Source organism: Poecile atricapillus, unplaced genomic scaffold (assembly GCF_030490865.1).
Source record: "Poecile atricapillus isolate bPoeAtr1 unplaced genomic scaffold, bPoeAtr1.hap1 scaffold_352, whole genome shotgun sequence".
Lineage (NCBI taxonomy): Eukaryota > Metazoa > Chordata > Aves > Passeriformes > Paridae > Poecile > Poecile atricapillus.
Genome location: NW_026709149.1, coordinates 1 through 23,667, shown reverse-complemented (window position 1 = coordinate 23,667; position 23,667 = coordinate 1). Strand labels below are relative to the sequence as shown.

At 62.6% G+C, this 23,667-nt stretch overlaps 1 protein-coding gene across 1 annotated transcript; it reads left to right on the top strand.

The window, feature by feature from the left end:
* Positions 1-1,253: 1,253 nt before the first annotated feature.
* On the top strand, positions 1,254-23,627 carry FIBP (FGF1 intracellular binding protein; the record flags this gene model as incomplete). Its single annotated transcript, XM_058828964.1, has 9 exons — positions 1,254-1,344; positions 1,985-2,071; positions 4,844-5,042; positions 11,421-11,547; positions 14,831-14,931; positions 15,798-15,931; positions 19,054-19,162; positions 22,945-23,008; positions 23,535-23,627. Coding segments are annotated over exons 2-9 (912 nt in total), but the record flags the coding sequence as incomplete, so codon positions are not given.
* Positions 23,628-23,667: the final 40 nt, after the last annotated feature.

The window sequence follows — 23,667 nt, the reverse complement described above, 5'->3', positions numbered from 1 at the left end:
TGGGAGAGACTGGTTCATACTGGGAGAGACTGGTTCTTACTGGGAGAGACTGGTTCTTACTGGGAGAGACTGGTTCATACTGGGAGAGACTGGTTCTTACTGGGAGAGACTGGTTCATACTGGGAGAGACTGGTTCTTACTGGGAGAGACTGGTTTATACTGGGACAGACTGGTTCTTACTGGGAGAGACTGGTTCATACTGGGAGAGACTGGTTTATACTGGGAGAGACTGGTTCATACTGGGAGAGACTGGTTCTTACTGGGGGAGACTGGTTCTTACTGGGGGAGACTGGTTCTTACTGGGGGAGACTGGTTCTTACTGGGGGAGACTGGTTCTTACTGGGAGAGACTGGTTCTTACTGGGGGAGACTGGGAGAGACTGGGAGAGACTGGTTTATACTGGGAGAGACTGGGACAGACTGGGAGAGACTGGTTCTTACTGGGAGAGACTGGGAGAGACTGGTTCATACTGGGAGAGACTGGTTCTTACTGGGAGAGACTGGTTTATACTGGGACAGACTGGTTTATACTGGGAGAGACTGGGAGAGACTGGTTTATACTGGGTTGGGACTGGTTCTTACTGGGACTGGACTGGTTTTTACCAGGGCTGGGACTGGTTTTTACTGGGTCCAGACTGTTTTTTACTGGTTTTTACCGGTTTTTACTGGTTTCGGACTGGTTTTGACTGGTTTTGGACTGGTTTTTACTGGTTTTGACTGGTTTTGACTGGTTTCGGACTGGTTTCGGACTGGTTTTGACTGGTTTCGGACTGGTTTCGGACTGGTTTTGACTGGTTTCGGACTGGTTTTTACTGGTTTCGGACTGGTTTTTACTGGTTTCGGACTGGTTTTTACTGGTTTCGGACTGGTTTTTACTGGTTTCGGACTGGTTTTGACTGGTTTTTACTGGTTTTTACTGGTTTCGGACTGGTTTTTACTGGTTTCGGACTGGTTTTTACTGGTTTCGGACTGGTTTTGACTGGTTTTTACTGGTTTCGGACTGGTTTTTACTGGTTTTTACTGGTTTTTACTGGTTTCGGACTGGTTTTTACTGGTTTCGGACTGGTTTTTACTGGTTTCGGACTGGTTTTTACTGGTTTTTACTGGTTTCGGACTGGTTTTTACTGGGGGGAGCTCGCGCGCCGTGGGGGGAGGGGCAGGAAAGGCTCCGCCCCTCGTGGCGTCGGAGCGCCGCGCGTGACGTCATCAGCGCGCGTCGAGCGTAAAGTAATCAGCGCGCGTCGCGCGTGACGTCATCAGCGCGCGTCGAGCGGAAAGTCATCAGCGTGCGTCGCGCGTGACGTCATCAGCGTGCGTCGCTCGAGGAGCGCGCGGGACGGCGCCGGTCGGTGGGGGAGGGGTCCGGGGGTGGGGGAGGGGTCCGGGGGTGGGGGAGGGGTCCGGGGGTGGGGGGGAGGGGTCCGGGAATGGGGGGGAGGGGTCCGGGGGGGTGGGGGAGGGGTCCGGGAGTGGGGGAGGGGTCCGGGGGACCCCCGGGGGGGGGAGGGGCCGTAACTCCCCTGGGGGGGGAGCGGCTCCCAGTATGGCCCAGTTCGGGCTGGGAGGGGGGGAAGGGTTTCCCAGTTTGGCCCAGTTTGGGGGGGGCGGTCCCAGTTTGGGGGGGGCGGTCCCAGTTTGGGGGGGGCTCCCAGTATGGCCCAGTTTGGGGGAGGGGCTCCCAGTTTGGCCCAGTTTGGGGGAGGGTTTCCCAGTATGGCCCAGTTTGGGGGGGGGTCGGTCCCAGTTTGGGGGGGGCGGTCCGGGGGTGGCCGGGAGGGCTCGGGGGGTGCCCAGGGTGGGGTCAGCGGGTCTGGGGACACCTGGGGACATTTGGGGACGCCTGGTGACGTTTGGTGACACCTGGTGACCCCTGGTGACATTTGGTGACATTTGGGGACATTTGGTGACATTTGGGGACGCCTGGTGACGTTGTTTGGGGACATTTGGGGACATTTGGGGACGCTGTCCCCGCGGGCTGTCCCCAGCCATGAGCAGTGACCTGGACGTGTTCGTGGGGAACACGACGCTGATCGATGAGGAGGTGTACCGGCTGTGGCTGGACGGACACTCGGGTACGGGGACACCTGGGGGGACATGGGGACATCCAAAACACACCTGGGGACACCTGGGGACACCCTGAGACACCTGGGGACACACCTGGGGACACCTGGGGACACACCTGGGGACAGCTGGGGACACACCTGGGGACAGCAGGGACATGGGGAACACGACGCTGATCGATGAGGAGGTGTACCGGCTGTGGCTGGACGGACACTCGGGTACGGGGACACCTGGGGACACCTGGGGGGACATGGGGACACCTGGGGACACCTGGGGACACCTGGGGACATGGGGAACACGACGCTGATCGATGAGGAGGTGTACCGGCTGTGGCTGGACGGACACTCGGGTACGGGGACATGGGGACAGCTGGGGACACCTGGGGACACCTGGGGGGACATGGGGACACCTGGGGACAGCTGGGGACAGCTGGGGACACACCTGGGAGCATGGGACACAGCTGGGGACACTTGGGGACACCTGGGGTCAGGGGGGACACCCCTGGGGACACACTTGGGGACACCCCTGGGGACACACCTGGGGACACACTTGGGGACATGGGGACACCTGGGGACACACTTGGGGACATGAGACACCCCTGGGGACACACTGGGGACACACTTGGGGACATGGGGACACACCTGAGTGTGCCTGGGGTCACCCGCTGGCCCCAGTGGTGTCCCTGTGTCCCCCTCTCCTGTCCCTGCTCCTGTGTCCCTGTCCCCTGTCCCCCTGTCCCCTGTCCCCTGTCCCTGTCCCCCTGTCCCCATGTCCCCATGTCCCCCTGTCCCCTGTCCCCCTGTCCCCTGTCCCCATGTCCCTTGTCCCCATGTCCCCTGTCCCTGTCCCCCTGTCCCCCTGTCCATGTCCCCTGTCCCTGTCCCCCTGTCCCCTGTCCCCATGTCCCCATGTCCCCATGTCCCCCTGTCCCTGTCCCCCTGTCCCCCTGTCCTGCTGTCCCTGTCCCCCTGTCCCTGTCCCCCTGTCCCTGTCCCCCTGTCCCTTGTCCCCATGTCCCCTGTCCCTGTCCCCCTGTCCCCCTGTCCATGTCCCCTGTCCCTGTCCCCCTGTCCCCTGTCCCCATGTCCCCATGTCCCCCTGTCCCCCTGTCCCCTGTCCCCATGTCCATGTCCCCTGTCCCTCTCAGTGTCCCCCCGTCCCTCTGGCTGTCCCCATGTCCCTCTCAGTGTCCCCCTGTCCCCTGTCCCCCTGTCCCATGCTGTGTCTGTGTCCTCATGTTCCTGTCCCGTGCCCTGTCCCCCTGTCCCCATGTCCCCATGTCCCGCTCAGTGTCCCCTGTCCCCTGTCCCCATGTCCCCTGTCCCCTGTCCCATGCTGTGTCCGTGTCCTCATGTTCCTGTCCCGTGCCCTGTCCTCCTGTCCCCATGTCCCCCTGTCCCGCTCAGTGTCCCCATGTCCCCTGTCCCCCTGTCCTCCTGTCCCCATGTCCCCCTGTCCCGCTCGGTGTCCCCATGTCCCCCTGTCCCCCTGTCCCCTGTCCCGCTCAGTGTCCCCATGTCCCCCTGTCCCCCTGTCCCCATGTCCCCATGTCCCCATGTCCCCATGTCCCCCTGTCCCGCTCAGTGTCCCCATGTCCCCCTGTCCCCATGTCCCCTGTCCTGCTCAGTGTCCCCATGTCCCCTGTCCCCTGTCCCATGCTGTGTCTGTGTCCTCATGTTCCTGTCCCGTGCCATGTCCCCCTGTCCCCTGTCCCGCTCGGTGTCCCCATGTCCCTCTCAGTGTCCCCGTGTCCCTCTGGCTGTCCCCATGTCCCTGTGGTTGTCCTCATGTCCCTCTGGCTGTCCCCACATCCCATGTCCCTCTGGATGTCCCCGTGTCCCTCTCAGTGTCCCCATGTCCCTCTCAGTGTCCCCCTGTCCCTCTCGGTGTCCCCGTGTCCCTCTGGGTGTCACAGTGGCCGAGGAGGTGGCGCGCTGTCTGCACGGGGGTGTCCTGGGGGTGTCCTGGGGGTGTCCCCTGTCCCTGTCACTGTCCCCATGTCCCCCTGGGTGTCCCCATGTCCCCATGTCCCCATGTCCCTGTCCCAGTGGCCGAGGTGGTGGCGCACTGTCTGCACGGGGGTGTCCTGTGGGTGTCCTGTGGGTGTCCCCATGTCCCCCAGGGTGTCCCCATGTCCCCATGTCCCTGTCCCAGTGGCCGAGGCGGTGGCACACCGGCTCCATGGGGGTGTCCTGGGGGTGTCCCCTGTCACTGTCCCCTGTCCCTGTCACTGTCCCCATGTCCCCTCTGGGTGTCACAGTGGCCGAGGCGGTGGCGCGCCGGCTCCGCGGGGGTGTCCTGTGGGTGTCCCCATGTCCCCTCTGGGTGTCCCCATGTCCCCTCTGGGTGTCACAGTGGCCGAGGCGGTGGTGCGCCGGCTCCATGGGGGTGTCCTGGGGGTGTCCCCATGTCCCTGTCACTGTCCCCATGTCCCCATGTCCCTGTCGCAGTGGCCGAGGCGGTGGCGCGCCGGCTCCGCGGGGGTGTCCTGGGGGTGTCCCCTGTCACTGTCCCCATGTCCCCTCTGGGTGTCGCAGTGGCCGAGGCGGTGGCGCGCCGGCTCCATGGGGGTGTCCTGGGGGTGTCCCCTGTCACTGTCCCCTGTCCCTGTCACTGTCCCCATGTCCCCATGTCCCCTCTGGGTGTCCCCATGTCCCCCTGTCCCCTCTGGGTGTCACAGTGGCCGAGGCGGTGGCGCGCCGGCTCCGCGGGGGTGTCCTGGGGGTGTCCCCATGTCCCCTCTGGGTGTCCCCATGTCCCCATGTCCCCTCTGGGTGTCGCAGTGGCCGAGGCGGTGGCGCGCCGGCTCCGCGGGGGTGTCCTGGAGCGCGAGGGGACATCGGTGGCCGTCCTGCAGAGCGACACCCGCGATCACTACAGAACGTTCCAGATGCTGGAGCGGCTCCTGCACGCGCCCCCCCGGCTCCTGCAGCAGCTGCTCTTCCAAATCCCGCCCGACAGACAGGCCCTGCTCGTCCAGCGGTACCGGAACCGGAACCGGGAAACGGGAAATGGGAACGGGAAACGGGAACGGGAAACGGGAACGGGAAACGGGAACGGGGAACCAAGACTGGGAAACGGGAACGGGAAACGGGAACGGGAAACGGGAAATGGGAACGGAAACGGGAACGGGAAACGGGAACGGGAAACGGGAACGGGAAACGGGAAACGAGAACAGGAACGGGAAACGGGAACGGGAAACGGGAACTGGGACTGGGAACTGGGGAACCGGGGAACCAGCACCAAACCGGACCGGAACCCAACCGGGAAACGGGAACGGGGGAACGGGAACGGGGAACCAGGAACTGGGAAACGGGAACGGGTACGGGGAAATGGGAACGGGAAACGGGAACGGGAAACGGAAACGGGGAAACGGGAACGGGAAACGGGAACGGGGAAATGGGAACGGGAACGGGAAACGGGAACGGGAAACGGGAACGGGAACGGGAACGGGAAACGGGAACGGGAAACGGGAACGGGGGAACGGGAAACGGGAAACGGGAACGGGAAACGGGAACGGGAAACGGGAACGGGAACGGGAAACGGGAAACGGGAATGGGGAACGGGAACGGGAAACGGGAACGGGAAATGGGAAACGGGAACGGGAACGGGAAACGGGAACGGGAAACGGGAAACGGAAACGGGAACGGGAACGGGAAACGGGAACGGGAACGGGAACGGGGAAACGGGAGCGGGGAACGGGGAAATGGGAACGGGAAACGGGAACGGGGAACGGGAACGGGAACGGGAAACGGGAACGGGAACGGGAATGGGAACGGGAAACGGGAACGGGAAACGGGAAACGGGAATGGGAAACGGGAACGGGGAACGGGAACGGGGAACGGGAACGGGAACGGGAACGGGAACGGGAAACGGGAACGGGAACGGGAAACGGGAACGGGAACGGGGAACCAGGACTGGGAAACGGGAACGGGGACTGGGAACTGGGGAAACGGGGAACCAGCACCCAACCGGACCGGAACCCAACCGGGAAACGGGGAAATGGAGGAATGGGGGAATGGGAACTGGGGAAACGGGGAAACGGGAACTGGGGAACCAGCACCGAACCGGACCGGAACCCAACTGGGAAACGGGGAAACGGGAACGGGGACGGGGAAACGGGGAAACGGGAGCTGGGGAACCAGCACCGAACCGGACCGGAACCAAACCGGGAAACGGGAACGGGGAAATGGGAAATGGGAACGGGGAACTGGGAACTGGGGAAACGGGGAACCAGCACCCAACCGGACCAGAACCCAACCGGGAAACGGGAATGGGAACGGGGGACCAGGAACTGGGGAACCGGGAACCGGGACTGGGGAACCAGGGAACCGGCACCGAACCGGACCGGAACCCAACTGGGAAACGGGGGAACGGGGACGGGGAAACGGGGAAACGGGGAAACGGGAAAACGGGAACTGGGGAACCAGCACCGAACCGGACCGGAACCGAACCGGGGAACGGGAACGGGGAACGGGGACGGGGAAACGGGAACTGGGGAACCGGGGAACCAGCACCGAACCGGACCGGAACCCAACCGGGAAACTGGAACGGGGAAATGGGAACGGGGAACTGGGGAAACGGGACTGGGGAACCAGGGAACCGGCACCGAACCAGCACTGAACCGGACCGGAACCCAACCGGGAAATGGGAACGGGGAAACGGGGACGGGGAAACAGGGAAATGGGGAACCAGCACCGAACCGGACCGGAACCGAACTGGGGAACGGGAACGGGGAACGGGGACGGGGAAACGGGACTGGGGAAACGGGACTGGGGAAACGGGGAACCAGCACCAAACCGGACCAGAACCGAACTGGGAAACGGGAACGGGGAAACGGGAACTGGGACTGGGGAAACGGGACTGGGGAAACGGGGAACTGGGGAACCGGGACTGGGGAACCGGGAACCGGCACTGAACCAGCACCGAACCGGGAAACGGGACTGGGGAAATGGGAACTGGGGAACCGGGGAACCAGCACTGAACCGGACCGGAACCGAACCGGGAACTGGGGAAACAGGGAACCAGCACTGAACCGGGACTGGGGGAACAGGGAACCAGCACTGAACCGGGACTGGGGTACCGGGGAACTGGGACCGGGAAAACGGAACCAGCACCAAACCGGCACCAAACCGGCACCAAACCGAACCAGGGAAACGGGGAACTGGGACTGGGGAACTGGGACCGGGACACCGGGGAACCGGCACTGAACCGGCACCGGAGAAACGGGGAACCGGGACTGGGACCAGGGAACCGGGGAACTGGGGAACTGGGACTGGGGAACTGGGACTGGGGAACTGGGACTGGGGAACTGGGACCGGGACACTGGGGAACCGGCACTGAACCGGCACCGGGGAAACGGGGAACCGGGACTGGGACCAGGGAAACGGGGAACCGGGGAACCGGGGAACTGGGGAACCGGGGAACTGGGGAACCGGCACCGAACCAGAACCAGAACCGGGGAAACGGGGAACTGGGACTGGGACCAGGGAAACGGGGAACTGGGGAACCGGGGAACTGGGGAACCGGGGAACTGGGGAACCGGGGAACTGGGGAACCGGGGAACTGGGGAACCGGCACCGAACCAGAACCAGCACTGGGACACCAGGGAACCAGGACTGGGGAAACGGGGAACCGGGAGCAGGGAACTGGAACTGGGACTGGGGAGCTGGGACTGGGGAACTGGGACTGGGACACTGGGGAACCGGGGAACCGGCACCAAACTGGTACCGAACCAGGGAAACGGGGAACTGGGACTGGGACCAGGGAACCGGGGAACTGGGGAACCGGCACCAAACCAGAACCAGAACCAGGGAAACGGGGAACTGGGGAACTGGGACTGGGGAACTGGGACCAGGGAAACTGGGAACGGGGGAACCGGGGAACCAGCACCGAACCGGCACCGAACCGAACCAGGGAAACGGGGAACTGGGACTGGGGAACTGGGACTGGGACAGTGGGGAACTGGGGAACCGGCACCAAACTGGTACCGAACCAGAACCGGCACTGAGACACCGGGGAACTGGGGAACTGGGACCGAACCGGCACCGAACCGAACCGGCACCGGGGAACTGGGACTGGGGAACTGGGGAAATGGGGAACCAGAACCAAACCAGCACCGAACCAAACCAGCACCGGGGAACTGGGACTGGGGAACTGGGACTGGGACACTGGGGAAATGGGGAACCGGCACCGAACCGGAACCGATCCGGGACACCGGGGAAACGGGGAACTGGGGAACTGGGACCGGGGAAACGGGGAACTGGGACCGAACCGGAACCGGCACCGAACCAGAACCGGCACTGGGACACGGGGGAAACGGGAACTGGGGAACTGGGACCGAGGAACTGGGACTGGGGAACCGGCACCAAACCGAACTGGAAATGGGGAACTGGGGAAACGGGGAACTGGGACTGGGGAACCGGGAAACCGGCACCAGGGAACCGGGACTGGGACCGGGACTGGGACTGGGACCGGGACTGGGGCACTGGGAAGGACTGGGGGCACTGGGAGGGACTGGGAGCACTGGGAAGGACTGGGGGCACTGGGAGGGACTGGGAGCACTGGGAGGGACTGGGGGCACTGGGAAGGACTGGGGGCACTGGGAGGGACTGGGGGCACTGGGAAGGACTGGGGGCACTGGGAGGGACTGGGAGCACTGGGAGGGACTGGGAGCACTGGGAGGGACTGGGAGCACTGGGAGGGACTGGGGGCACTGGGACTGGGACTGGGGGCACTGGGAAGGACTGGGGGCACTGGGACTGGGGGCACTGGGAGGGACTGGGGGCACTGGGAGGGACTGGGGGCACTGGGACTGGGACTGGGAGCACTGGGAGGGACTGGGGGCACTGGGACTGGGACTGGGAGCACTGGGAGGGACTGGGGGCACTGGGACTGGGACTGGGAGCACTGGGAGGGACTGGGGGCACTGGGACTGGGACTGGGAGCACTGGGAGGGACCGGGGGCACTGGGACTGGGACTGGGGGCACTGGGAGGGACTGGGGGCACTGGGAGGGGCTGGGGGCACTGGGACTGGGACTGGGGGCACTGGGAGGGACTGGGGGCACTGGGACTGGGACTGGGGGCACTGGGAGGGACTGGGGGCACTGGGACTGGGACTGGGGGCACTGGGAGGGACTGGGGGCACTGGGAGGGGCTGGGGACACTGGGACTGGGACTGGGAGCACTGGGAGGGACTGGGGCACTGGGACTGGGACTGGGACTGGGACTGGGACCGGGACTGGGACTGGGACTGGGATGGGGACTGGGGCACTGGGAGGGACTGGGGCACTGGGACTGGGACTGGGGACACTGGGAGGGACCGGGACCGGGACTGGGACTGGGACTGGGACTGGGACTGGGACCGGGACCGGGACTGGGACCGGGACTGGGACTGGGACTGGGGGCACTGGGAGGGACTGGGGGCACTGGGAGGGACTGGGGGCACTGGGAAGGACTGGGGGCACTGGGAGGGACTGGGGGCACTGGGACTGGGACTGGGACGGGGACTGGGGGCACTGGGACTGGGACTGGGGGCACTGGGAGGGACTGGGAGGGACTGGGGGCACTGGGACTGGGACTGGGGGCACTGGGAGGGGCTGGGGGCACTGGGAGGGACTGGGAGCACTGGGAAGGACTGGGAGCACTGGGACTGGGGGCACTGGGAGGGACTGGGGGCACTGGGACTGGGACTGGGGGCACTGGGAGGGACTGGGAGCACTGGGAGGGACTGGGGGCACTGGGGCAGCAGCTCCAGGGGGTTCAGGTGCACTTTGGAAGGTTCAGGAGCGAATTTTGGGGTTTGGGGTGGGGTTTTTGGGATCCCCTCGGTTTCTGGGGCCCCCCAAGTTTCTGGATCTTGTTCCACATTTCCAGTTCCCCCATCCCAGTTTCCCCCATTCCAATTCCCCCATTCCAGTTCCCCATTTCATTTCCCCCATTCCAGTTCCCCCATTCCAGTTTCCCCATTCCAGTTCCCCCATTCCAATTCCCCCATTCCAGTTTCCCCATTTCATTTCCCCCATTCCAATTCCCCCATCCCAGTTTCCCCCATTCCAGTTTCCCCCCCATTTCTGGGCTGTTCCCCCGATTTTTTGGGGTTCCTCCCCATTTTCTCCCCATTTTGGGGGGTTCCTCCCCATCTTCTCCCCGTTTTTGGGGGTTCCCCCCCATGTTCTCCCCATGGGTTTTTGGGGTTCCCCCCATGTTCTCCCTGTTTTGGGGGTTCCCCCCATCTTCTCCCCGTGTGTTTTTGGGGTTCCCCCCCATCTTCTCCCCTTGGGTTTTTGGGGTTCCCCCCCATGTTCTCCCCGATTTTGGGGTTCCCCCCATGTTCTCCCCGTGGGTTTTTGGGGTTCCCCCCCATGTTCTCCCCGTGGGTTTTTGGGGTTCCTCCCCATCTTCTCCCCTTGGGTTTTTGGGGTTCCCCCCCATGTTCTCCCCGTGGTTTTTTGGGGTTCCCCCATGTTCTCCCCGTTTTTGGGGTTCCCCCCCATCTTCTCCCCGTTTTTGGGGTTCCCTCCCATGTTCTCCCCATTTTTGGGGGTCCCCCCCATGTTCTCCCCGTGGGTTTTTGGGGTTCCCCCCCATGTTCTCCCCAGTTTTGGGGTTCCCCCCATGTTCTCCCTGTGTGTTTTTGGGGTTCCCCCCCATGTTCTCCCCATTTTTGGGGTTCCCCCCATGTTCTCCCCGTGTGTTTTTGGGGTTCCCCCCATGTTCTCCCCGTGGGTTTTTGGGGTTCCCCCCCATGTTCTCCCCGTTTTTGGGGTCCCCCCCATGTTCTCCCTGTTTTGGGGGTTCCCCCCATGTTCTCCCCGTTTTTTTGGGGTTCCCCCCATGCTCTCCCCGTTTTTGGGGTTCCTCCCCATGTTCTCCCCGTGGGTTTTTGGGGTTCCCCCCATGTTCTCCCCGTGTGTTTTTGGGGTCCCCCCCATGTTCTCCCTGTTTTGGGGTTCCCCCCATCTTCTCCCCGTTTTTGGGGTTCCCCCCCATGTTCTCCCCGTTTTTGGGGTTCCTCCCCATTTTCTCCCCATTTTTGGGGTTCCCCCCATGTTCTCCCGTGGGTTTTTGGGGTTCCCCCCCATGTTCTCCCCGTTTCTGGGGTTCCTCCCCATCTTCTCCCCGTGGGTTTTGGGGTTCCTCCCCATGTTCTCCCCGTTTTTGGGGTTCCCCCCATGTTCTCCCCGTGGGTTTTTGGGGTTCCCCCCCATGTTCTCCCTGTTTTGGGGTTCCCCCATCTTCTCCCCGTTTTTGGGGTTCCCCCCCATGTTCTCCCCATGGGTTTTTGGGGTTCCCCCCCATGTTCTCCCCGTTTTTGGGGTCCCCCCCATGTTCTCCCCATTTTTTTGGGGTCCCCACAGTTATTACGCCTTTGACGAGGCCCTGGCCCGGGAGCTGCTGGGGAAGAAACTCTCCAAGGGCACCAAGAAGGAGCTGGACGAGGTCAGCGCCCGCACCGGGGTCGGGATCCGCAGCTGCCGCCGCCAGGTGGGACCCCAAAATCCGGGGAGATGGACCCCAAAATCGGGGAGATGGAGCCCAAAAACCGGGGAGATGGACCCCAAAACCGGGGGTGGGAGGGAGCCCCAAAACCGGGGAGATGGACCCCAAAACCGGGGAGATGGACCCCAAAACCAGGGAGATGGACCCCAAAACCGGGGGTGGGAGGGAGCCCCAAAACCGGGGAGATGGAGCCCCAAAACCGGGGAGATGGACCCCAAAACCGGGGGGGATGGAGGGAATGGGGGAGCCCCAAAATCCGGGGAGATGGACCCCAAAACCGGGGAGATGGACCCCAAAAACCGGGGAGATGGACCCCAAAACCAGGGGTGGGACCCCAAAATCCGGGGAGATGGACCCCAAAACTGGGGAGATGGACCCCAAAACCAGGGGTGGGACCCCAAAATCCGGGGAGATGGACCCCCATAAACCGGGGAGATGGACCCCAAAAACCGGGGAGATGGACCCCAAAACCGGGGAGATGGAGGGAATGGGGGAGCCCCAAAAACCGGGGGTGGGACCCCAAAACCGGGGGTGGGAGGGAGCCCCAAAACCGGGGAGATGGACCCCAAAAACCGGGGGTGGGACCCCAAAACCGGGGAGATGGACCCCAAAAACCGGGGAGATGGACCCCAAAAACCGGGGAAATGGACCCCAAAACCGGGGGTGGGACCCCAAAATCCGGGGGTGGGACCCCAAAATCCGGGGAGATGGACCCCAAAACCGGGCAGATGGATCCCAAAAACCGGGGAGATGGACCCCAAAAACCGGGGGTGGGAGGGAGCCCCAAAACCGGGGAGATGGACCCCAAAAACCGGGGAGATGGAGCCCCAAAACCGGGGGTGGGACCCCAAAAACCGGGGAGATGGACCCCAAAACCGGGGAGATGGACCCCAAAAACCGGGGAGATGGAGCCCCAAAACCGGGGAGATGGACCCCAAAAACCGGGGAGATGGACCCCAAAACTGGGGGTGGGACCCCAAAACCGGGGAGATGGACCCCAAAACCGGGGAGATGGACCCCAAAAACCGGGGAGATGGACCCCAAAACCGGGGGTGGGACCCCAAAACCGGGGAGATGGAGCCCAAAACTGGGGAGATGGACCCCAAAACCGGGGGGGATGGACCCCAAAACCGGGGGGGATGGAGGGAATGGGGGAGCCCCAAAATCCAGGGAGATGGATCCCAAAAACCGGGGAGATGGATCCCAAAAACCGGGGAGATGGACCCCAAAACCGGGGAGATGGACCCCAAAACCGGGGAGATGGACCCCAAAACCGGGGGTGGGACCCCAAAAACCGGGGAGATGGACCCCAAAAACCGGGGAGATGGAGCCCCAAAACCGGGGAGATGGACCCCAAAACTGGGGAGATGGACCCCAAAAACCGGGGAGATGGAGCCCAAAACCGGGGAGATGGACCCCAAAAACCGGGGAGATGGAGCCCAAAACTGGGGAGATGGACCCCAAAAACCGGGGAGATGGAGCCCAAAACCGGGGAGATGGACCCCAAAACCGGGGGTGGGAGGGAGCCCCAAAACCGGAGAGATGGACCCCAAAACCAGGGGTGGGACCCCAAAATCCAGGGAGATGGAGGGAATGGGGGAGCCCCAAAACCGGGGGTGGGAGAGAGCCCCAAAACTGGGGGGATGGAGGGAATGGGGGAGCCCCAAAATTGGGGGGGATGGAGCCCCAAAACCGGGGGGGAAGGAATGGGGGAGCCCCAAAACCGGGGGGGATGGAGGGAATGGTGGAGCCCCAAAACTGGGGGAGGGAGCCCCAAAACTGGGGGGATGGAGGGAATGGGGGAGCCCCAAAACCGGGGGGAGGGAGCCCCAAAACTGGGGGGGAGGGAGCCCCAAAACCGGGGAGATGGACCCCAAAACCGGGGGTGGGACCCCAAAATCCGGGGAGATGGACCCCAAAAACCGGGGGTTGGAGGGAGCCCCAAAACCGGGGGGGATGGAGCCCCAAAACTGGGGGTGGGACCCCAAAATCCGGGGAGATGGAGGGAATGGGGGAGCCCCAAAACTGGGGGTGGGAGGGAGCCCCAAAACTGGGGGGAAGGAGCCCCAAAACTGGGGGGGATGGAGCCCCAAAACTGGGGGGAGGGAATGGGGGAGCCCCAAAAACCGGGGAGATGGAGCCCCAAAAACGGGGGTGGGAGGGAGCCCCAAAACCGGGGAGATGGACCCCAAAACCGGGGAGATGGAGCCCCAAAACCTGGGGTGGGACCCCAAAATCCGGGGAGATGGACCCCAAAACCAGGGGTGGGAGAGAGCCCCAAAACTGGGGGGGATGGAGCCCCAAAACCGGGGGGATGGAGGGAATGGGGGAGCCCCAAAACCGGGGGAGGGAGCCCCAAAACCGGAGAGATGGAGCCCCAAAACTGGGGGAGGGAGCCCCAAAACTGGGGGGGATGGAGCCCCAAAACTGGGGGGGATGGAGCCCCAAAACTGGGGGGATGGAGCCCCAAAACCGGGGAGATGGACCCCAAAACCGGGGGTGGGAGGGAGCCCCAAAACTGGGGGGGATGGAGCCCCAAAACTGGGGGAGGGAGCCCCAAAACTGGGGGGATGGAGGGAATGAGGGAGCCCCAAAACTGGGGGGATGGAGCCCCAAAATCCAGGGAGATGGAGGGAATGGGGGAGCCCCAAAACTGGGGGAGATGGACCCCAAAACCGGGGAGATGGACCCCAAAACCGGGGGGGATGGAGGGAATGGGGGAGCCCCAAAACCGGGAGAGATGGATCCCAAAACTGGGGGGAGGGAGCCCCAAAACTGGGGGGGATGGAGCCCCAGAACTGGGGGATGGAGCTCCAAAACCAGGGGGGAAGGAATGGGGGAGCCCAAAACCGGGGGGGATGGAGCCCCAATTTCTGGGGGGGATGGAGCCCCAAAACTGGGGGGAGGGAATGGGGGAGAAACCCCAAGAACAGGGGAGAAAATGGCAAAAACTGGGGTAGGAAATCCAAAAAATGGGGAGAAAGGGGGAAAAGGGGAGAAACCTAAACCCCAAAAATGGGGGGGAGGGAATAGGGGAGCCCCAAAACCGGGGGGGAGGGAAATGGGGGAGAAACCCCAGGACCAGGGGAGAAAATACCAAAAGCTGGGGGAGGAAATCCCAAAAATGGGGGAAAAGGGGGAAAAGGGGAGAAAGCTAAACCCCAAAAACGGGGAGGGGGAGGGGGACTGGTCCTGCTGGGGGGCTCAGGGGGGGGTTCAGGGGGGCTGGGGGGTCCCAGGGGTGCTGACCCCCCCCCTGCCCCCCCAGTTTGACAACTTCAAGAGGGTTTTCAAGGCTGTGGAGGAGCTGCGGGGGCCCCTGGCCGAGAACATCCAGCAGCTCTTCCTGCTGCCCCCTCCCCTCGCCCGGTGGGTCAGGGGGGATCTGGGGGGGTCTGGGGGGGTCTGGGGGTGCTGGGACCACCCAGAGGTGCTGGGGGGGGTCCCTGGTGCTGCTGGGGGGGGTCTGGGGGTGCTGGGGGGGTCCCTGGTGCTGTTTGGGGGGGGGTCTGGGGGTGCTGGGGGGGTCCCTGGTGCTCCTGGGGGTCCCTGGTGCTGCTGGGGGGGTCACTGGTGCTGTTTGGGGGTTCCTGCTGCTGTTGGGGGGTCCCTGGTGCTGTTTGGGGGTCCCTGGTGCTGGGGGGGGTCCCAGAGGTGCTGTTTGGGGGTCCCTGGGCTCAGGAGGGGCTTCCAGGGCCCAAGGAAATGCTCTGGTGTTGGGGGGTTTGGGGGATGTTCAGGTGTTTGGGGGATGTTCAGGGGTTTGGAGGATGTTTAGGGGGATGTTTAGGGGATGTTTAGGGGATGTTCAGGGGTTTGTTTTGGGGTTTGGGGGATGTTTAGGGGATGTTCAGGGGTTTAGGGGATGTTCAGGGGTTTGGGGGGATGTTTAGGGGATGTTCAGGGGTTTGGAGGATGTTTAGGGGATGTTCAAGGGGATGTTTAGGGGATGTTCAGGGGTTTGGAGGATGTTTAGGGGATGTTCAGGGGTTTGGGGGATGTTTAGGGGATGTTCAGGGGTTCAGGGATGTTTAGGGGGATGTTAGGGGTTTGGGGGGATGTTCAGGGATGTTCAGGTATTTAGGGGATATTTAGGGGATGTTTAGGGGATGTTCAGGTATTTAGGGATGTTTAAGGGGATGTTTAGGGGATGTTCAGGTATTTAGGGGATGTTTAGGGGATGTTCAGGGGTTCCCCCGGAGTTCAGGCTCCCCCTGACCCCCCTGTCTCCGCAGGGACTACGCTGCCATCGTGTTTTTTGCCAACAGCCGCTTTGAGACGGGCAAGCGGCGCCTGCAGTTCCTGAGCTTCGCCGACTTCGCCGCCTGCGCCCAGAGCATGATGGGGCACTGGAGCCAGGGGGCCCTGGGTGAGACCCCCGGGGCTGCTGGGGACCCCCGGGGCCGCTGGGGACCCCCGGGACCGCTGGGACCCCCGGGGCTGCTGGGGACACACAGGGCTGGGGACACACGGGACCCCTGGGACCCCCAGGGCTGGGGACACACGGGGCTGGGGACACACGGGACCGCTGGGGACACACGGGACTGGGGACACCCGGGGCTGGGGACCCCCGGGACTGGGGGCACACGGGACTGGGGACACACAGGGCTGGGGACCCCCGGGACCCCCAGGACCCCGGGGCTGGGGACACACAGGGCTGGGGACACACGGGGCTGGGGACACACAGGGCTGGGGACACACGGGACCGCTGGGGACCCCCGGGGCTGCTGGGGACCCCCGGGGCCACTGGGGACACACGGGGCTGCTGGGGACCCCCGGGGCCACTGGGGACCCCCGGGGCTGGGGACCCCCGGGACCGCTGGGGACCCCCGGGACCGCTGGGGACCCCCGGGGCCGCTGGGGACACACAGGGCTGGGGACACACGGGACCGCTGGGGACCCCCGGGGCTGCTGGGGACCCCCGGGGCCGCTGGGGACCCCCGGGGCTGCTGGGGACACACGGGACTGCTGGGGACCCCTGGGACCACTGGGGACCCCCGGGACCGCTGGGGACCCCCGGGGCCGCTGGGGACACACGGGACTGGGGACCCCCGGGGCTGCTGGGGACCCCCGGGGCTGCTGGGGACACACGGGACTGGGGACACACGGGACTGGGGACCCCCGGGGCTGCTGGGGACACACGGGACTGGGGACACACGGGACTGGGGACCCCCGGGGCTGCTGGGGACACACGGGACTGGGGACACACGGGACTGGGGACCCCCGGGGCTGCTGGGGACACACGGGGACTGGGGACACACAGGGCTGGGGACACACGGGGCTGGGGACACGCGGAGCTGGGGACACACAGGACCGCTGGGGACACACGGGGCCGCTGGGGACCCCCGGGGCTGCTGGGGACACACGGGACTGGGGACACACAGGGCTGGGGACCCCGGGGACCGCTGGGGACACACGGGACCACTGGGGACACACGGAACTGGGGACACACAGGGCTGGGGACCCCCAGGGCCGCTGGGGACACACGGGACCACTGGGGACACACAGGGCTGGGGACACACAGGGCTGGGGACCCCCGGGGCCGCTGGGGACCCCCGGGGCTGCTGGGGACCCCCGGGGCTGCTGGGGACACACGGGGCCGCTGGGGACCCCCGGGACTGCTGGGGACACACGGAACTGGGGACCCCCGGGACTGCTGGGGACCCCCGGGGCTGCTGGGGACACACGGGACTGGGGACCCCCAGGGCTGCTGGGGACACACGGGGCTGCTGGGGACCCCCGGGGCTGCTGGGGACCCCCAGGGCTGCTGGGGACCCCCGGGGCTGCTGGGGACACACGGGACCTCTGGGGACACACAGGGCTGGGGACACACAGGGCTGGGGACCCCTGGGACCCCCGGGACTGGGGACCCCTGGGACTGCTGGGGACACACGGGACTGGGGACACACAGGACTGGGGACACACAGGACTGGGGACACACGGGACTGGGGACACACAGGGCTGGGGACCCCTGGGACTGGGGACACACAGGGCTGGGGACCCCCGGGACCCCCAGGACCCCCAAGGCTGGGGACACACGGGGGGACACCCCTGAGCTGGGGGGGCTCCGGGGCTCTGGGCAGGGGGAGGCCGTGGGGACAGCAGGGACACCCAGGGAGAGCAGGGACCCCTGGGGACACTCAGGGACCCCTGGGGACACTCAGGGACACTCAGGGACCCCTGGGAACACTCAGGGACACTCAGGGACACTCAGGGACACTCAAGGACCCCTGGGAACACTCAGGGACCCCTGGGGACAGCAGGACCCCTGGGGATGTTCAAGGACCCCTTGGGACATTCACAGACCCTCGGGGACACTCAGGGACCCCTGGGGACACTCAGGGACCCTTGGGGACACTCAGGGACCCTCAGGGACCCTCAGGGACACTCAGGGACACTCAAGGACCCCTGGGGACACTCAGGGACCCTTGGGGACAGCAGGGATGCCCTGGCCATGTCCTGACCCCGGTGACCCTGGGGTGTCCCTCTCTGGGGACCCTGGTGACCCCCAGTGTCTCCATGACCCCAAGATGTCCCCAATGTCCTTGGGACTGTGACACACTTGTGACGTGTCCCTGTCCCCTGTCCCTGTCCTGCCTGTCCCCTGTCCCTGTCCCTGTCCCTGTCCCTGTCCCTGTCCCTGTCCCCTGTGTCCCTGTCCCTCTCCCTGTCCCTGTCCCTGTCCCTGTCCCTGTCCCTGTCCCCTGTGTCCCCTGTCCCTCTCCCTGTCCCCTGTCCCTGTCCGTCCCTCTCCCTGTCCCCTGTGTCCCCTGTCCCTGTCCCCTGTCCCTGTCCCTGTCCCTGTCCCCTGTGTCCCCTGTCCCTCTCCCTGTCCCTGTCCCTCTCCCTGTCCCTGTCCCTGTCCCCTGTCCCTGTCCCCTGTCCCTGTCCCCTGTCCCTGTGTCCCTGTCCCTGTCCCTGTCCCTATCCCCTGTCCCTGTCCCTGTCCCTGTCCCTGTCCCTGTCCCCTGTGTCCCCTGTCCCTGTCCCTGTCTCTGTTCTCATCCCGTCCCCCTGTCCCTGTCCCTGTCCCTGTCCCTGTCCCCTGTCCCTGTCCCCTGTTCCTGTCCCTGTCCCTGTCCCTGTCCCCTGTCCCTGTCCCCTGTCCCTGTCCCTGTCCCCTGTCCCTGTCCCTGTCCCTGTCCCTGTCCCCTGTCCCTGTCCCCTGTTCCTGTCCCTGTCCCTGTCCCTGTCCCCTGTCCCTGTCCCCTGTTCCTGTCCCTGTCCCTGTCCCCTGTCCCCTGTCCCTGTCCCCTGTCCCCTGTCCCTGTCTCCTGTCCCTGTCCCCTGTCCCCTCTGTCCCCTGTCCCCTGTGTCCCTGTCCACTCTATCCCCATCCCTGTCCCTGTCCCCTGTCCCTGTCCCCTGTCCCCTGTGTCCCCTGTGTCCCTGTCCCCTGTGTCCCCTCTGTCCCCTCTGTCCCCTGTTGTCCCTGTCCCCTGTGTCCCCTCTGTCCCCTCTGTCCCCTGTGTCCCCTGTGTCCCCTCCCAGCTCCCGAGGCGGCCGATCCCGATGGGGACCTGCCCAAGTCGTTCCTGCAGGACCTGAAGGAGCTGAAGGTTCTGGTGACCGACAAGGACCTGCTGGACCAGCACAAGAGGTGCCACCCCCGGGATGGGGACCCCCAAATCCCCCAGAGACCCCCAGAGCCCCCCAAAAACCCCCCAGAGCCCCCCCAGGGCCCCCCAAAAACCCCCCAGAGGCCCCCCAAAACCCCCCAGAGCCCCCCAAAACCGGGGGCACCCCCAAACCTCCGGCTCCTCCTGTGCTCCCTGCGAGCCCCAAACTTCATCACCCCAAACTTCATCACCCAAACTTCATCACCCAAACTTCATCACCCCAAACTTCATCACCCCAAACTGTGTCACCCCAAACTTCATCACCCAAACTTCATCACCCAAACTTCATCACCCCAAACTGTGTCACCCCAAACTTCATCACCCAAACTTCCTCACCCCAAACTTCATCACCCCAAACTTCATCACCCCGAACTGTGTCACCCAAACTTCCTCACCCAAACTTCATCACCCCAAAACTGTGTCACCCAAACTTCATCACCCAAACTGTGTCACCCCAAACTGTGTCACCCCAAACTTCATCACCCAAACTTTGTCACCCCAAACTTCATCACCCAAACTTCATCACCCAAACTGTGTCACCCCAAACTTCATCACCCAAACTTCATCACCCCAAACTTCATCACCCAAACTTCATCACCCCAAACTTCATCACCCCAAACTTCATCACCCAAACTTCATCACCCCAAACTTCATCACCCAAACTGTGTCACCCAAACTTCATCACCCAAACTTCATCACCCCAAACTTCATCACCCCAAACTTCATCACCCAAACTTCATCACCCAAACTGTGTCACCCCAAACTTCATCACCCCAAACTTCATCACCCCAAACTTCATCACCCCAAACTTCATCACCCCAAACTGTGTCACCCAAACTTCATCACCCAAACTTCATCACCCAAACCTTCATCACCCCAAACTTCATCACCCCAAACTTCATCACCCAAACTGTGTCACCCCAAACTTCATCACCCAAACTGTGTCACCCCCAAACTTCATCACCCAAACTTCATCACCCAAACTTCATCACCCCAAACTTCATCACCCAAACTTCATCACCCAAACTTCATCACCCCCAACTGTGTCACCCCAAACTTCATCACCCCAAACTGTGTCACCCCAAAACTGTGTCACCCCAAACTTCATCACCCCAAACTTCATCACCCAAACTTCATCACCTCAAACTTCATCACCCCAAACTTCATCACCCCAAACTTCATCACCCAAACTTCATCACCAAACTTCATCACCCCAAACTTCATCACCCAAACTTCATCACCCCAAACTTCATCACCCCAAACTTCATCACCCAAACTTCATCACCCAAACTTCATCACCTCAAACTTCATCACCCCAAACTTCATCACCCCAAACTTCATCACCCCAAACTTCATCACCCAAACTTCATCACCCCAAACTTCATCACCCCAAACTTCATCACCCAAACTTCATCACCCAAACTTCATCACCCCAAACTTCATCACCCAAACTTCATCACCCCAAACTTCATCACCCCAAACTTCATCACCTCAAACTTCATCACCCAAACTTCATCACCTCAAACTTCATCACCCCAAACTTCATCACCCAAACTTCATCACCCAAACTTCATCACCCCCAACTGTGTCACCCCAAACTTCATCACCCCAAACTGTGTCACCCCAAACTGTGTCACCCCAAACTTCATCACCCCAAAACTGTGTCACCCCAAACTTCATCACCCCAAACTTCATCACCCAAACTGTGTCACCCAAATTGTGTCACCCCAAACTTCATCACCCAAACTGTGTCACCCCAAACTTCGTCACCCAAACTTCATCACTCAAACTTCATCACCCAAACTTCCTCACCCCAAACTGTGTCACCCCAAACTTCATCACCCCAAACTTCATCACCCAAACTTCATCACCCCAAACTTCATCACCCCAAACTTCATCACCCAAACTTCATCACCCAAACTTCATCACCAAACTGTGTCACCCAAACTTCATCACCCAAACTGTCACCCCAAACTTCATCACCCCAAACTGTGTCACCCCAAACTTCATCACCCAAACTTCCTCACCCCAAACTTCATCACCCAAACTGTGTCACCCCAAACTTCATCACCCAAACTGTGTCACCCCAAACTTCCTCACCCCAAACTTCATCACCCAAACTTCATCACCCAAACTTCATCACCCCAAACTTCATCACCCAAACTGTGTCACCCAAACTGTGTCACCCTGTCGCTGCCCGAATCGGCCTCTTTTGCCTCGGCTAGCTGTGGCCGATGTCAGCGGCAGGAGTGGGGAACCAGGCAAGCACTGCGAGGCTCAACCTGGAACCTCCAGAGCTCCTCTGCGCTCTGGCGTTGAGGCTTACAGGGCGACACGGGTTGTGACGAAGGAGAAAGAGTGCTCAAACTCCTCCGATTTCCCAGGAACAAGTTTATTCCAACAGGTGCGGGGCTGGGATCACAGGGGAGAGGTCTGAGCCGAGACCCTGGGCACCCCCATGCGCCAGGTTTTAAGGACCGTGGGCGGCTCGTATGGTGACCAATGGGACAACAGCAACGGAGGGGTTAAGGGTGGGGATTACAATATGCAGGACCAATGGTAAGGACCCCGGGGGTGGGAAAGCAACTGTACAATCAATAGGGCGTCGAGGAAGGGATGATAGGCAGGGAAAGAACTGGAACAAAAGGTGGGGGTTCACATAGATTGACAGGGCTTAGGGGCAGGATTAGGGTGATGGATGGGGAACAATCTGGAAAAATGGGAAGGGTTTACCATGATGGGCACCTGGGGACAAACCATTCTTTATGACCGGGGAGCAACTGGGGTAAACTACCTCTGAACTTAATAAAACCAAGCAATATGGCGGCAACATCACCCCAAACTTCATCACCCAAACTTCATCACCCAAACTTCATCACCCCAAACTTCATCACCCCAAACTTCATCACCCAAACTTCATCACCCCAAACTTCATCACCCAAACTTCGATCACCCAAACTTTGTCACCCCAAACTTCATCACCCAAACTTCATCACCCAAACTTCATCACCCCAAACTTCATCACCCAAACTTCATCACCCAAACTTCATCACCCAAACTGTGTCACCCAAACTTCATCACCCAAACTTCATCACCCCAAACTTCATCACCCCAAACTTCATCACCCCAAACTTCATCACCCAAACTTCATCACCCCAAACTTCATCACCCCAAACTTCATCACCCAAACTTCATCACCCAAACTGTGTCACCCCAAACTTCATCACCCAAACTTCATCACCCCAAACTTCATCACCCAAACTTCATCACCCCAAACTTCATCACCCAAACTGTGTCACCCCAAACTGTGTCACCCCAAACTTCATCACCCGAACTTCATCACCCAAACTTCATCACCCCAAACTTCATCACCCCAAACTTCATCACCCAAACTTCATCACCCCAAACTTCCTCACCCAAACTCTGTCACCCAAAACTTCATCACCCAAACTTCATCACCCAAACTTCATCACCCCAAACTTCATCACCCAAACTGTGTCACCCCAAACTTCATCACCCCAAACTTCATCACCCCAAACTTCATCACCCAAACTTCATCACCCAAACTTCATCACCCCAAACTTCATCACCCAAACTGTGTCACCCCAAACTTCATCACCCCAAACTTCCCCTGCCCTGAATCTTCCCCCCCAAACCCTGGGACCCCCAAACTCTGTGCTGAGGGGAGGGGCTGCCTGACCCTGCCCTTTTTTGGGGGGGGGGTCCTGGTTTGGGGGTCCCCCCAACCTCCCCCTCCCCCCAGCCTGGTGTGCTCAGCCCTGCGAGGGAAGATCTCGGTCTACAACGAGCTGGAGGCCAATTTCAAGGTGAACCCCCCCAAAATTGGGGTGTCCTTGGGTGGGGAGGGGTCTCCCGGATCCCTGGGGTCTGTCAGGAGGGGGAGGGGCTCCCCCAAAATTTCGGGACTCCCAAAATCCTGGAGGAGCCCCAGGGGGGGAGGTTCCCAGCACTTGGGTCCTCTCTGGTGGGGGAGGAATTTAGGGCTGGGGGGACCCCCAAACTCCCAAGAGCCCCCCAAGGTCCAGGGTCTCTTTCCTGGGGGGCTCAGGGGGTCCTCGAGGGAGGCTTCTGCTTGTGGGGGCTCCCCAAAATCCCAATCCCCCCCCAAAGTACCGGATCCCCCCTTGGGAGGGGTCCCGGGGGGGGGTCGGGGGAGGGACCCCGGTTGGGGGGTCCTGGGGGGGGGTCAGGGGGGGGACCCCGGTTGGGGTCCCGGGGGGGGTCCGGGGGGGGGTGAGGGGGAGGGACCCCGGTTTGGGGGGTCCTGGGGGGGGTCGGGGGGAGGGACCCCAGTATGGGGGTCCCGGGGTCCCCAACGCCCCCCGTGCCCAGGCGCTGTCCCGGGCGCTGGTGAACGTTGGGGGGAAGCTGACGCACGCCCGCGACGTTCGGGATTTCTTCGTGGACCTGGTGGAGAAGGTGAGGGGGGACCCCAAAAATCCCAGAAAATCCCTGATTGGGACCA